General features: G+C 39.1%; 1 protein-coding gene and 1 long non-coding RNA gene across 2 annotated transcripts; both read left to right on the top strand.

Annotated features, from left to right (window-relative positions):
* The first annotated feature begins 1,952 nt into the window (after positions 1–1,952).
* LOC111219252 (proliferation-associated protein 2G4-like) lies at positions 1,953–7,852 on the top strand. Its single transcript, XM_022741872.1, has 13 exons — positions 1,953–2,143; positions 4,058–4,186; positions 4,282–4,387; positions 4,504–4,573; positions 4,729–4,821; positions 4,912–4,975; positions 5,086–5,164; positions 5,249–5,327; positions 5,429–5,562; positions 5,690–5,784; positions 6,394–6,521; positions 6,704–6,757; positions 6,846–7,852. Exons 1-13 carry the CDS (start codon positions 2,056–2,058, stop codon positions 6,903–6,905), a joined length of 1,179 nt encoding a protein of 392 aa, XP_022597593.1. The 5' UTR covers positions 1,953–2,055; the 3' UTR covers positions 6,906–7,852.
* Positions 7,853–9,182: 1,330 nt separating this feature from the next.
* LOC111219137 lies at positions 9,183–10,241 on the top strand. The gene is made up of 4 exons (XR_002665006.1): positions 9,183–9,244; positions 9,344–9,370; positions 9,608–9,630; positions 10,076–10,241. It is a non-coding gene; the product is annotated as an uncharacterized LOC111219137 (long non-coding RNA).
* The last annotated feature ends 1,566 nt before the right edge of the window (positions 10,242–11,807 follow it).

Below are 11,807 nucleotides of genomic sequence, written 5' to 3' on the forward strand. Positions count from 1 at the left end.
TCATTCACAGTTTTTGGTGCAGTAAGTGAACGGAAGTCAGTGAACTGTGAATTGGTACAGAACAACAAAATAAAGGCTATAGCAGGCAAAATGTGGTGTTTGCCCATGAACTACATTACAACAGGACTCCTTTACATCACATGCTTCACTTTTACAATAATTTCCAGTCCCACTTCTGTTAAGCAGTCTTTTTGTACAATTTATTTTAACGTGAATTATTAAGTGAACAAATAAATATGATTATTTTTGCAATTATGCAGTTATTTGTGATTTGTATAGAGCTGTCTTTTTTTACATTGTCTTGTGTGTTTATAAAATAAAACAATAAAATATCGACTTGTATCAAAAACACTCATTCATTTATTTTAGCTGTTTATTTATAGCTTTTATATCGACGTGTGTCATTAAATAACGCAAACAAACACGACGCACATCTCCAGAATCGAATACAATTATAGTGACAGTGAACAGTAGAAAGATGAGATGGAGGCATGTGAACGCATCAGTGACACACTCGCGCGCGATTTGGTCAGAGGCAGATCAAAGATGATCAGAGGAGTGAGAGATTCACTTCCTTGTTGTTCCGTTTTCGTTCAAATCCACTAATGGGTTTACCAGAGCATTCAGTAAATCCTTTTTCTAAATGTCCTTACTTGAGAGGTGCACTTTACACCAGAGAGTAATGTGAACTCTGTGAACTCAATTATTCATGTTGTGATACTGGTTTATACATTTCATATCCACATTTCCACATTTTCCAAATCTTGACCTTATTTCTTCTATTTCGTCCTGAAACATATAAGACAACAAATAAGACATTACTATTTTATAATGCATGACTGTCTTTTTATCTGAACAGTCATTTTGGATTCTATGACCCTTGATAAATGTAATAAAGACAAAATTCATTAATTAGCAGCTCTACATTAGCAGACTGTCCTGTTGACTGTGACTCATTTCATTACGGATTATTCTGATTATTTTCTGAATTGATTGATTGATTTGGTTGTTTGGATTGTAAAGATTCAGAGAATAATCAGAAATGCCATCACAATTACCCAGTGACACCTTCGCAGTGCTTATTTTGTCCAACCAACACCATAAACTTTCAAATTATTATTAAATATAAAAGAATAAACAGGTATGTCCTTACATTTGAGAAGACGTTGGGAATTGTTACATGAAAAAATGACTTTCAAAATGGATGCCAAATAATTTACTGTCAATCAACCTCTCAATTAATTGAATAATTGTTTCAGCATTTCATGTATATACTGTTGCATACTATGACAAAGCATCATACTTTGTAATCTATTTCTATGCTTCATATATAATCTAAATCTGTAAAGTAACCAGTTAGTGAAGTGATCAGCTAAAGGTTGTAGAGTAAAAAAAGGAAAGTACAAGTAGCCTACAAGTGAAATGTGGTGGAGTAAAAGTATAAAGTAACATAAAATGGAATTACTTTAGTCATAGTACAAGCTGTTCAATTTGTAGCCTACTTAAGTACAGTAGTTGAATAAATGTACTCAGTTATTTTCCACCACTGCTATTTTTAAAAGCCTGACATGATTTACAGTGACACTCACTTTCTATAAGGTACAGGTAGGCTACATACGGTAAAAGAGTCAACTAGAGATGCAGTGATTAGTTGATTAACTGATTAGTCAATTGAGAGAAAGTTGAGTAGTTGTTTCGATAATTTCCCGAACAAAAATGCCAAATATTTGCTGGTTTCAGTATGGCTAACGTGACGCTTTGATGCATTTCTTTGTTGTATATGATAGCAAACAAAGCAATGCTTCTGTAGACGTTACATTGGGCTGCTGGGAATGTTAACAGGCATTGCAGCTCTCCAGTCAGCGCACGAGGCTGAGCCGTGAACTATCTTGACTGCGCAGTGTGTCTCTGGCGGCAGGCGGGATCTAGTGATCGTAAGCTGCCGGTAGAAGTCGGGCGGGCCGGTGCAGAGAGCAGCGTGGTCCATCCTGTGAGTGACTGACACCCGCCGGGAGAAAAAAAAAGTTACTCTGAGTTAGCAGACACACTGCCAACATGTCTGGAGACGATGAGACACAGGAGCAGACCATCGCCGACGACTTGGTGGTCACCAAGTACAAGATGGGGGCCGAGATCGCGAATCGTAAGTGAAACGAGCTATTAACGAGCGGTTTTGTCTCAGCCACCCACAAGTATGTGAATCCGTCTAATGTTAGCTAGCAGTGTCAGCTAGTCATACCCAGCAGCAGCTGTGCCATGTGCCGCTGCAGTAACAGCCACAGGTCATTTCAGAGAGCGGGCCTTTGTTTAAAACAAGTTAAACACGGCTCGCGTAAATAATTAGAAGGCGCTTTTATTTATAGTAGCCCGTATTTGTTCAACGCCATGTAGCTGTCACATTAGCCCGGAGAGCTAGGTGGCTATGTGGATCAGCAACCTCACTAGCAAGCGTTAGCTAGCTGTAACTGCTAACGTAACAGATAACAATGACAAGTACAAAATTGAATGACAATATGTGATTGTCCTGTAGAGTGTAACCGACATTTAAATATATACATACAGCTTATTGAAATCCAGACTAACATAATTGTCATATAAGGGGTTGACCAAAGAGCTGGTTGTAATTTAAGGTCTTAAAGTAAGCAGAAGCCAGTCCACACACCCAGTACTCTGCTATGTTAAATTACGCCAAAAATAAATTATTTATCATACTGAACAGAAGGAAACAAAATCTCACTCTAAGTGTAAAGTTACCAACATGAATCCTAAACTTAACATGCTGATATTACTCGTGGTTGAACCCTATATATTATGCAATCTATAATTTGCAAGGCCACATGCACTCAGTAACATCAGTGTGGTGTCATAGGTGGGAGTGGTTTTAATATGAATACTTAACATTTAATCTAAATATAACAAAACTAAGAGCATAAACAGTCTGTTTGCTCCATGAACATTAGTATTTCATTATTTCTGCATTCTAAACATATAAATACGTTTTTACTTTCAGTCATCTAGCTAAGCATACTCTTTCCTCAATGCCTACCTTTTACACCTGTCATTTGCCCAGATCAGTATAGTCTTTGAATTTGGTCGTAATTTATCTGCTAGTCTGGAGATTAAAGAGCTGACCATCCTGCCTTGTAAAGTTTAAATACATATCGTAAATCCATCATAAAATAACTTACCCCAGTTAATTTGAAGTAAATGAATCTAAGGTTGTGTGTTAGTGGTGTTAGAGAACAGGTCATCAACTGTTTAATAAGACTGCCTCAGAATATCCAAATTCAAATCGATTAAGGTGAGGTCACCAAACAACCTAAACTGTACAAAATTCAAAAATCTTCAATTTACTTTAATACGAGAGACAGCAAAGCAGTGAAATTAACATTTGACAAGCTGGAACCAGAAAATTGTTGGACTTTTTGGGGGGAAAAAATTACTAAAAGGATTAACCAACTAATTGTTGCAGCTCTATTCAATTTCCAGTTCAGTTTAAATTTTCCATTCAGTTTCCAGTGATTGGTTGTGTTTCGCCCCTTGCCATTGTCTGTACTCTCTCTAGGTTATGAGGATGACCACATACTCAACACACACAGGTCCTATACTGTTGTGGTGCTTCACATAAATGACAGTGTGTGTCCTTGTGGTTTTGTATTGTAGTTTATAACAGCTTCCCTACTTATCTTAAGACATCTAATTTACTGTTAGCACTATGCTGTTTCAAGCTGATTTCAGTGAACAAGAGTCATTGTTGATGTTAATGTTGATCCAATTATCCATGCTTAAATGATTAGATGATTAATGGAGTAATCAAACAAGAGGAAATTGATAGATGGCATCTGGACTGTTGGGTAGACAACACAAAAAACTTAAGGATGTGACCTGGGCTTTTTGCAGGTTTTGATTTTATTTTTATTACAATGAATCATCTGATCTAGAAAATAACACAAGAATAGATAATAATCGATGATGAAAATAATCATTAGCTTCAGTCCAAAACTATATACACTCTGTCACTGACATATCATGGCTCTTTTTATCTCTTGTCCTGCAGAGGCTCTGAAGACAGTAGTTGCGGCAGCTACGGCTGGGGTCTCCGTACTCAGCCTGTGTGAAAAAGGCGATGCCTTTATCATGGCCGAGACTGGGAAAATCTTCAAGAAGGAAAAAGACATGAAGAAAGGTAAGTCTTCTGTTGCATTTCATTAGTCACATTCAGTGTCCCTGACTCAGCACTGCGTCACTCACTCACTCACTCTCTCTCTCTTTCTTTCTCAGGTATCGCTTTTCCTACTTGTGTGTCAGTTAACAACTGTGTATGCCATTGCTCCCCTCTGAAGAGTGACCCTGATGTCATACTTAAGGATGGGGACCTTATCAAGATGTAAGTTGCTGAATTCATACCTGTCTATCCTGTGCACTTCATTAAATTGTAGTTTATAATTTATGTGCCATGCAGACTTTCTTTATCTCATGTTTTCCTGTTGTGTTGCTGTGCAGTGACCTGGGTGTGCATGTTGATGGCTTCATCTCAAATGTGGCTCACAGCTTCATTGTTGGAGTGACCAAGGTATGTAATCACTATTGGAATAAATGACACGTCGGCTGTGTCGCTCAATCATTATCTCAATAATCATGAGTTGTGATTTTCTCGACCATCAAGTCACACCATGAACAGCTTATAATACTTTGTTGTTGTTTGACTTGCCTCGTGTGTTACTTCAGGAGAACCCGCTGACGGGGAGGAAGGCTGACGTTATCAAAGCAGCTCACCTCTGTGCTGAGGCTGCCCTGCGCCTTGTCAAACCAGGAAACCAGGTAAAACTCCACCACCATAACCACTGATCTGACTAAAGACTTAACTGTCAATACCTCATCGAATAATCATAACCATGTCTCGTCTATTAGAACACACAGGTCACAGAAGCCTGGAACAAGATCGCAAAGTCATTCAAGTGCTCTCCTATCGAGGGTGGGTCTTTGCGAACATTTGGCACCTTTTAAGCTCTGTGATTCCACTGGTATACATTTGCTGAATGTGATTTACATGCTTGACTGAGTTTATTCCTTCAATGTGTACAGGCATGCTGTCCCATCAGCTCAAACAACATGTGATTGATGGGGAGAAAACTATCATCCAAAATCCAACGGACCAGCAAAAGTGAGTTCACTCAGCAATTGCTTATTATCACTGACCTCATGAGTGTTCTCTTTAACCGGTGGATGACTTTTGTTTTTTTTGTAGAAAGGACCATGAGAAGGCCGAGTTTGAGGTGCATGAGGTATATGCAGTGGATGTGCTTATCAGCACCGGAGAGGGAAAGGTGAGAGGAAATTTACTCTAGATTTTTTTTTATTTATTTATTTTTATTTTCGAAGATTTCATTTATTCATTTAAGAATATATTTTCTGTTTTGTGATTCAGGCAAAGGATGGAGGTCAGAGGACCACCGTTTACAAACGAGACCCCAACAAGGTGTACGGCTTGAAGATGAAGACATCTCGGACATTCTTCAGTGAGATGGAGAGACGCTTTGATACGATGCCTTTCACCCTGAGGTAGTATCTTTCATCTTCAGATCAAATATTTAATTTTTTTTTTCCCCTTTTCATTTTACCTTTAAATCATCTTCCAAGTTCCACGCCTTCATTTTTCTTCATTTCTCTTCTTTGTTCATCTCCTCAGAGCATTTGAGGATGAAGGCAAAGCCAGGTTGGGCGTGGTGGAGTGTGCCAAACATGAGCTGCTGCAGCCATTCAATGTGCTGCATGAGAAAGAGGGTGAGTGGAACAATGAGCAGTGTCATTTAAGGACTTTGGTGATCATTAATATTCTTGAAAGCTTGTTTTCATGTGAACAAAATGAAGTGAGATCTAAAAAAGTGTCTCACAGTTGCCAGAACACTTCAAATGTACTTGTAAAATGATATTGATGCTGTTTCAATAACTGTTGTTTGGGTTTGTTGTCGGGTTACCACAGTGCCATTCAGGACCATACTACGTTGGCCTGTTAAACACATCCAAGAGCTGATAGTTAACTTTACTTTAAAGTGAACTGGATAAAATGACCCATGTGGGTATCTGCATGCTAGGAAAGTGAACTGGATGCTCATTTCAGACACTGTGTGTACTGTAGATATCCCATCTTGTGAAGCGGTCGCACACACTGCCTGTTCTGTTTTTTTGACATTTTCATGTTGTTCAGCCAATCTCTTCTTAATGTCCGAGGCTGTCTTATTAGCATTAAAACTCTTATGTATTGTTTAAATTGGACTGCCTGGATTGTAAGTCGTGGTCTCAATGTCACCAAGCATTTTAATCAATTAACTAATGCCACCCGTCCTGTTAACTGGGACTGTTAATGCAACTTTCAATCCTGTCTGTGTTCAGGCGAATTTGTGGCCCAGTTCAAGTTCACCGTGCTGCTCATGGCCAATGGACCTCTGCGAATCACCAACAGCCTCTTTGAGCCAGAGCTCTACAAGTCTGAGCATGAGGTGGAGGACCCAGAGCTGAAGGTACAGTGTGTTTGATGGATATTGCATCCTCTGCCTAAAAAAAGGGCTCAGACTAATGGGACTGCTTCTAGGACGGTGTTGGCTGACTTGGCATTTTCAAAGCCATTATGTGTTGATGTATTGTGTCTCTGTACCTCATGAGGGCATTACATTAACTGTTGGTGTTGCCCCCCCCCATAAAGGCTTTGCTGCAGAGTTCAGCCAGCCGTAAGACTCAGAAGAAGAAGAAAAAGAAGGTGAGTTACTGAGCAGCGTGTTTTATGAAATGAACAAGAATACAAGCTCCAAATGTTCCCACTAACTTGAATCTTATATTTTATAAAGGCCTCAAAGACCGTTGAGAGTGCAACAGGACAGGCGATGGAGACTGAAGCTGCAGAATAGATTCTCTCTCCAAGACATTCTGACAGACCTCTGATGACCCAAAGAACAGACGTCACAAATCCTTCTGTCCCAGCTGTCTGAGGCACTTGCGGGTGTAGCCGCTGTGAATACCTCTGATTCTAACTGATGTCAGTCTGGGATGATGCTGCTCCTAAATTCTGTCACTCCACCTAAAACACACACACGCGTACGTCCCTAGTAAATCTCACTGTCCTTGAGACAGCCTTATTCTCTTAATAGTGGGCACAGTTCTGCTGCTAGAGAGGATATTTTGTGCAAGGGCATATACTCACTGGAACATCTTGACTATTTGACTGATCTTGAGCCTTTGTCCCTTTCTCCACAATAACTGTAGTGAAAGATATGGAAAAATAAAATGAGTTTGACAGAGCGGCCAAGGATGATGAATGCACAATACTGTGTCAGTGTAATTGTGTGGCATTTAGATAACTTCCTTGAAGTCATAAGCCTGAAGCCATGCCTTTTTGAAATGAGCATTATTTTGTCGTGGGCAGAAATGTTGAACACCCATCTTGAACCCTGGTATCGTGTCACATTCACACACTTTGATATCATTAGTCATCATTACTGTTCAGTTCAGCATAATTACTGCATTTGTACTGCTCTTGCTTAAGCCTACTAGTCATTGTGTATATTTCTAGGCATCTACTGTAGGTTACTCAGCTAACACTTTCTAAAACTGACATTTTAGGTCCTACCAGTTGAGTAATTTAACTAGTAAAAAATAAATGAAATTTTCTTCCTCACTTGTGGATGGTCTAACTTCTGCCAAGGGTTCAGCATTCAGTCTTCTGGTGCCACCACTGAGTCTGACAGTCTGTGTTTACATAAGAATTCCATACCTGTTAAATATATGGATACTTTTGTAAAACAAATCCCACTTTCAGAGACTATTTTTGGAAACATTAAAAAGCCACCTGACATCATTTGTGTGGTTCTGTTTTTGGACTGTGTTTTATTCACATGATTGATGAGTGATACGTGTGTGTTTGTCATCATTTTGAACATTAATGAATCCCAGTTCTTGAGTTGTTTTACTCTCATTGCATTTCATTCATCAAAATTTGAATTGGGCTTGTGACTGAAAACTAGACACTAGCCTGGTTGAGAAGACCAGCACTTACATTAAACAAACATCCTTGATATATTTGATATTTTGTACAGAGGGCCTCTGCACCCCATCACCCATAGAAACTCAAAACAGTTAAAGTATTTGGATTTTTCAAAATGTATTTATTCAGGTAACTTCATTTACTCTGTTTAAAATTATTTTCCAACATGAGGGGCTATGTGCAATATTAAATCCTTCACAACAATGACAGGAATATAGTTTCAGAGGAGAAATACTGAAGCATTAACATTCAATTTCTTGTTGGCCTAAAAGAAGTAAACTTTAAGCATACAGAGTCTAGAAATATTGGGGTGGGCTTGTTAAACACCTATCATGCATGGCTGGATTACAGAACAGGCCTGCAAGACAGGTCCAGGGTGCCCTGTGCCAGAAACCTGTATGAAGTGCCCGTTACTGTTGTTTGAAAGTGACAGATCCAGTTAAAAACAAATTGACTACAAAGAAATGCATTGTTTGTAGCTTTGTGACTCTTCAGTCAAGTGTTTGATGTAGAAGAGTTGGGGAGCCTTTTGTTTGTTTGTGCTTAGGCCTATTTTCTCATAATCAGCTCACGTGTTCTTTTTTTAAGGTTCCCCTGGTTAAAAACCCAAATACACACACACACGCACACACAGATACATACATACAAAATAAACATAAAAACACTGACATGAATTACTCCAGACCATACAGAACTCAGACGCCAGATTTCTAACCAGAACCAAGAGATGTGACCACATCACAGCTGTTTTAGCTTCTTTACACTGGCTCCCAGCAAGCTTTAGAATTTAATTAATTTTACTGATTACTTTTAAGGCTCTTCATGGCCTTTCCCAGTTACATTTATGCCCTTACCATAAAAGTACCGTATGAGCCAGTAGATAGTTTGAGAGGCAGAGGTCTTTTATCTGCTCCAGAGACCCTGCTGAAGTGGCTCACTGAATTGTTTTCATGTTTTATCTCATGATTTTTGTTTGATTTTGCTACCCTGTTGTAGCATTATTCTACAAATAATAATAATAATAATTATTATTAATGGTAGGAAAAGCTGCAGCAATACTTTGTATTTTTCCATAAACGGTTTGTCTTTTACGAAACGCAATTTCCCGTGTTTCACAGCGGTCCAATCAGGGTGACGTAACAAGTGGTATAAATAAGAGGGCGCACGAATATGACGTCCTTCGTGGAGACGGTTGCTTAGCGGTCGGTAAGTGGAACCTCAGGTGTTTGTAATCAGAATCCAAGTTAATCGTCGTCTTTTTAAATCAATCGAGCTAATCCACAACATTTCCTCCTCTGTTTTCAGCCTTCCCTCTTCGACATGAGAGCTAAGGTTTGTGTTTAACGTCTGTATGATCTAAAATCTACAGTTTAAAATGGTGCTAACATTTAGCCAGTTAGCATGTCGACGCGCTGTAACGAGCACGACCATAAGCCTTACCTTTTTGCTATAAATCTACTTTTCCAAGTGTGGTCTATTTCAGTTGAGTTTCGAGTATATCTGAGTGTATTCAGAAATCCATTAATAAATCTAAATTCAGCTATTTAATGTTGTCCTTTTCCTTCACAGTGGAGAAAGAAGCGCATGCGCAGGTAAGATTGTATAGCGCACGTTTTCGGTGTCTGCATGTCTTCGTCTTTTTTAAATTTAATTCAGTCTCCTATATTTAAAAACACATGAAGGTGATTTCAAATTTACATAAGACTTGAATATTCTCTCATAGTATATTATAATCTGCAAGATCTGAAATTAACGCACGAGAAAAATCTTAAATTATTGGTTAATCTATACGTGTAATGCAAGATTTTAAATATAATTATGAATTGTTATACACTGCTGGGAAGCACTGAAAATGTGATAGCTTAATGAAAAATTGGTCATGCTGTCACTGGGTTTCTACTGTATAGTGTGGGGTCAAACGGCCTTTAAATTGTTTAAAGTGCTATTAGAAATAAATGTGCCTTTTTTTTTTTTTTTTTATATCATGTTGTGAAGGCTTTTCTGTCTTAACTGGCTCTTTTGGTTATCACTTTTTAGGCTGAAGCGTAAAAGGAGAAAGATGAGGCAGAGGTCCAAGTAAACTGTCCACTCCGCCATGGCTGTGACATCAAATGTTGCTACTAACCAGACCAGTGAGCACAGCTGGAGATCCAGGACCACTCCCTTGTGTCAAGTCTGAGGCCAGTGGAGTCCGTATCGACCCGAGGCAGTGGCAGCTGATTGACGCTGGAGAGCTGATTCCTGACCTGCTGGATGTCAGGCTTTTCCTCTGGGACTTTCTGGACTCTTTGTTTTTAACTCCTCAACTTTGGTCATTTGTTTTTGTTTATACTGTGATTAAAGGTTTTGGTTTAAAAAAAGAACTTTTAGAGCTTGTATTTTTTTTCTTAATACAAACTGATTTGACCTTGTCATTCCCTAAGAGGTTCTATGATGGGTCTAGTGGTGATTTTAAAAACAGTTTGAGAGTGGTGTATCTGTCCTCCAGGTGCACTGTTCAAATAGCTTAAGCCAAAATGCAGTTTTCATGGATGACATTTTGACATGTCACAGTAGGAAAAGCACTGGTGTAAATCACAAAATTGGTGATGGCTGAATTCCCTTTTTAGCTGCCTCAGGGTCCCGGTATTGTGCTTGGTGTTTTCCCTGCTGTGGCTTACTGGTACACTTGCATTCAACAGAGCCATTGTTAATGTTATTTGTTACCTGCGCTTTTCCTAATGTGACAGTGAAAGTTTCTGCTATGAAAATGGCCATTAGAGCAGTCATTAAACCAGGTAACTGCTTGTTCACCTTTTTTAGAAAGTGACTAGCTAGTGGTGGAAGTATTCATACCCTGTACTTAAGGAAGTGTATCTGTAGCTCTCAAACAGCAGTGTAAAAACTGCAGCAGTATAATGTAACATTAAATGAAAAAGTTGTGAAAAATTTAACAATTTGTTACACAAATTGTATATTGTACAGCTGTATATGTACAACATTTAGATTGACGCATATACAAATGTTGCCACAACCTCTAATTTATTTTAAAAAAAAAAAAAAAAAAAAAAAAAAAAATTGGCAAGTGCTATATTTAATCGCAGCTTGAATAGAGATTTGCAACTTTAACAATAAAAATGTAACCCGAGTGCTGACAAATACATAATAGTTGTCATGTTTATTCAAGGACCTATACAAGTATCCTTGCTCAACATTTTGAACCTGCTTGGCTTACAGACACATCTGCTCCACTGGGCCCATTCTTACTTGGATAAGCCAGGTAGTTACATGAGGATTATGTTCTTTGATTCTGTTCTTGCTTTCAGAGGCCTAGGCCCACCCTTCAGCCTGTCAACATTCGAAGGAAGGACATTGAGGTGGTGCACACTTATAAATACCTAGGTGTGCACCTGAACAGTAAACTGGACGGGTCCTCGAACATGGATGCCATCTATCTGAAGGGGCAGAGCCGGCTCTTTTTCCTCAGGAGGCTCAGGTCCTTTGACGTCTGCAGTGAAATGCTGCACATGTTTTATCAGTCAGTGGTGGCCAGTGTACTCTTTTATGCTTCAGTCTGCTGGGGCAGCGAATGTCTGACCTGAAGACAAAGAGACTGGACAAGCTGGTCAAAGAGGCTGGGGCTGTGCTTGGTAGGAGGCTGGACTCACTCAGGACTGTTGTGGAGAGATGCATGCAATGTAAGATGGAGCACATGTTAGACAATACCAACCATCCTCTCCACAACACTGGCAGGACAGAGAAGCAGCTGCAGCAAACATCTGATCTCACT

This window comes from Seriola dumerili, unplaced genomic scaffold (assembly GCF_002260705.1).
Source record: "Seriola dumerili isolate Sdu_G_001 unplaced genomic scaffold, Sdu_1.0 BDQW01000056.1, whole genome shotgun sequence".
Taxonomy (NCBI): domain Eukaryota; kingdom Metazoa; phylum Chordata; class Actinopteri; order Carangiformes; family Carangidae; genus Seriola; species Seriola dumerili.

Excerpts from the sequence above, each read along its gene's own strand:
- LOC111219252 (XM_022741872.1), top strand. The coding sequence starts at position 2,056 with ATGTCTGGAGACGATGAGACACAGGAGCAGACCATCGCCGACGACTTG. Across the intron at positions 4,388-4,503 it reads GATGGGGACCTTATCAAGAT|TGACCTGGGTGTGCATGTTG; the intron begins GTAAGTTGCTGA and ends GTTGCTGTGCAG. Across the intron at positions 5,328-5,428 it reads TCAGCACCGGAGAGGGAAAG|GCAAAGGATGGAGGTCAGAG; the intron begins GTGAGAGGAAAT and ends TTTGTGATTCAG.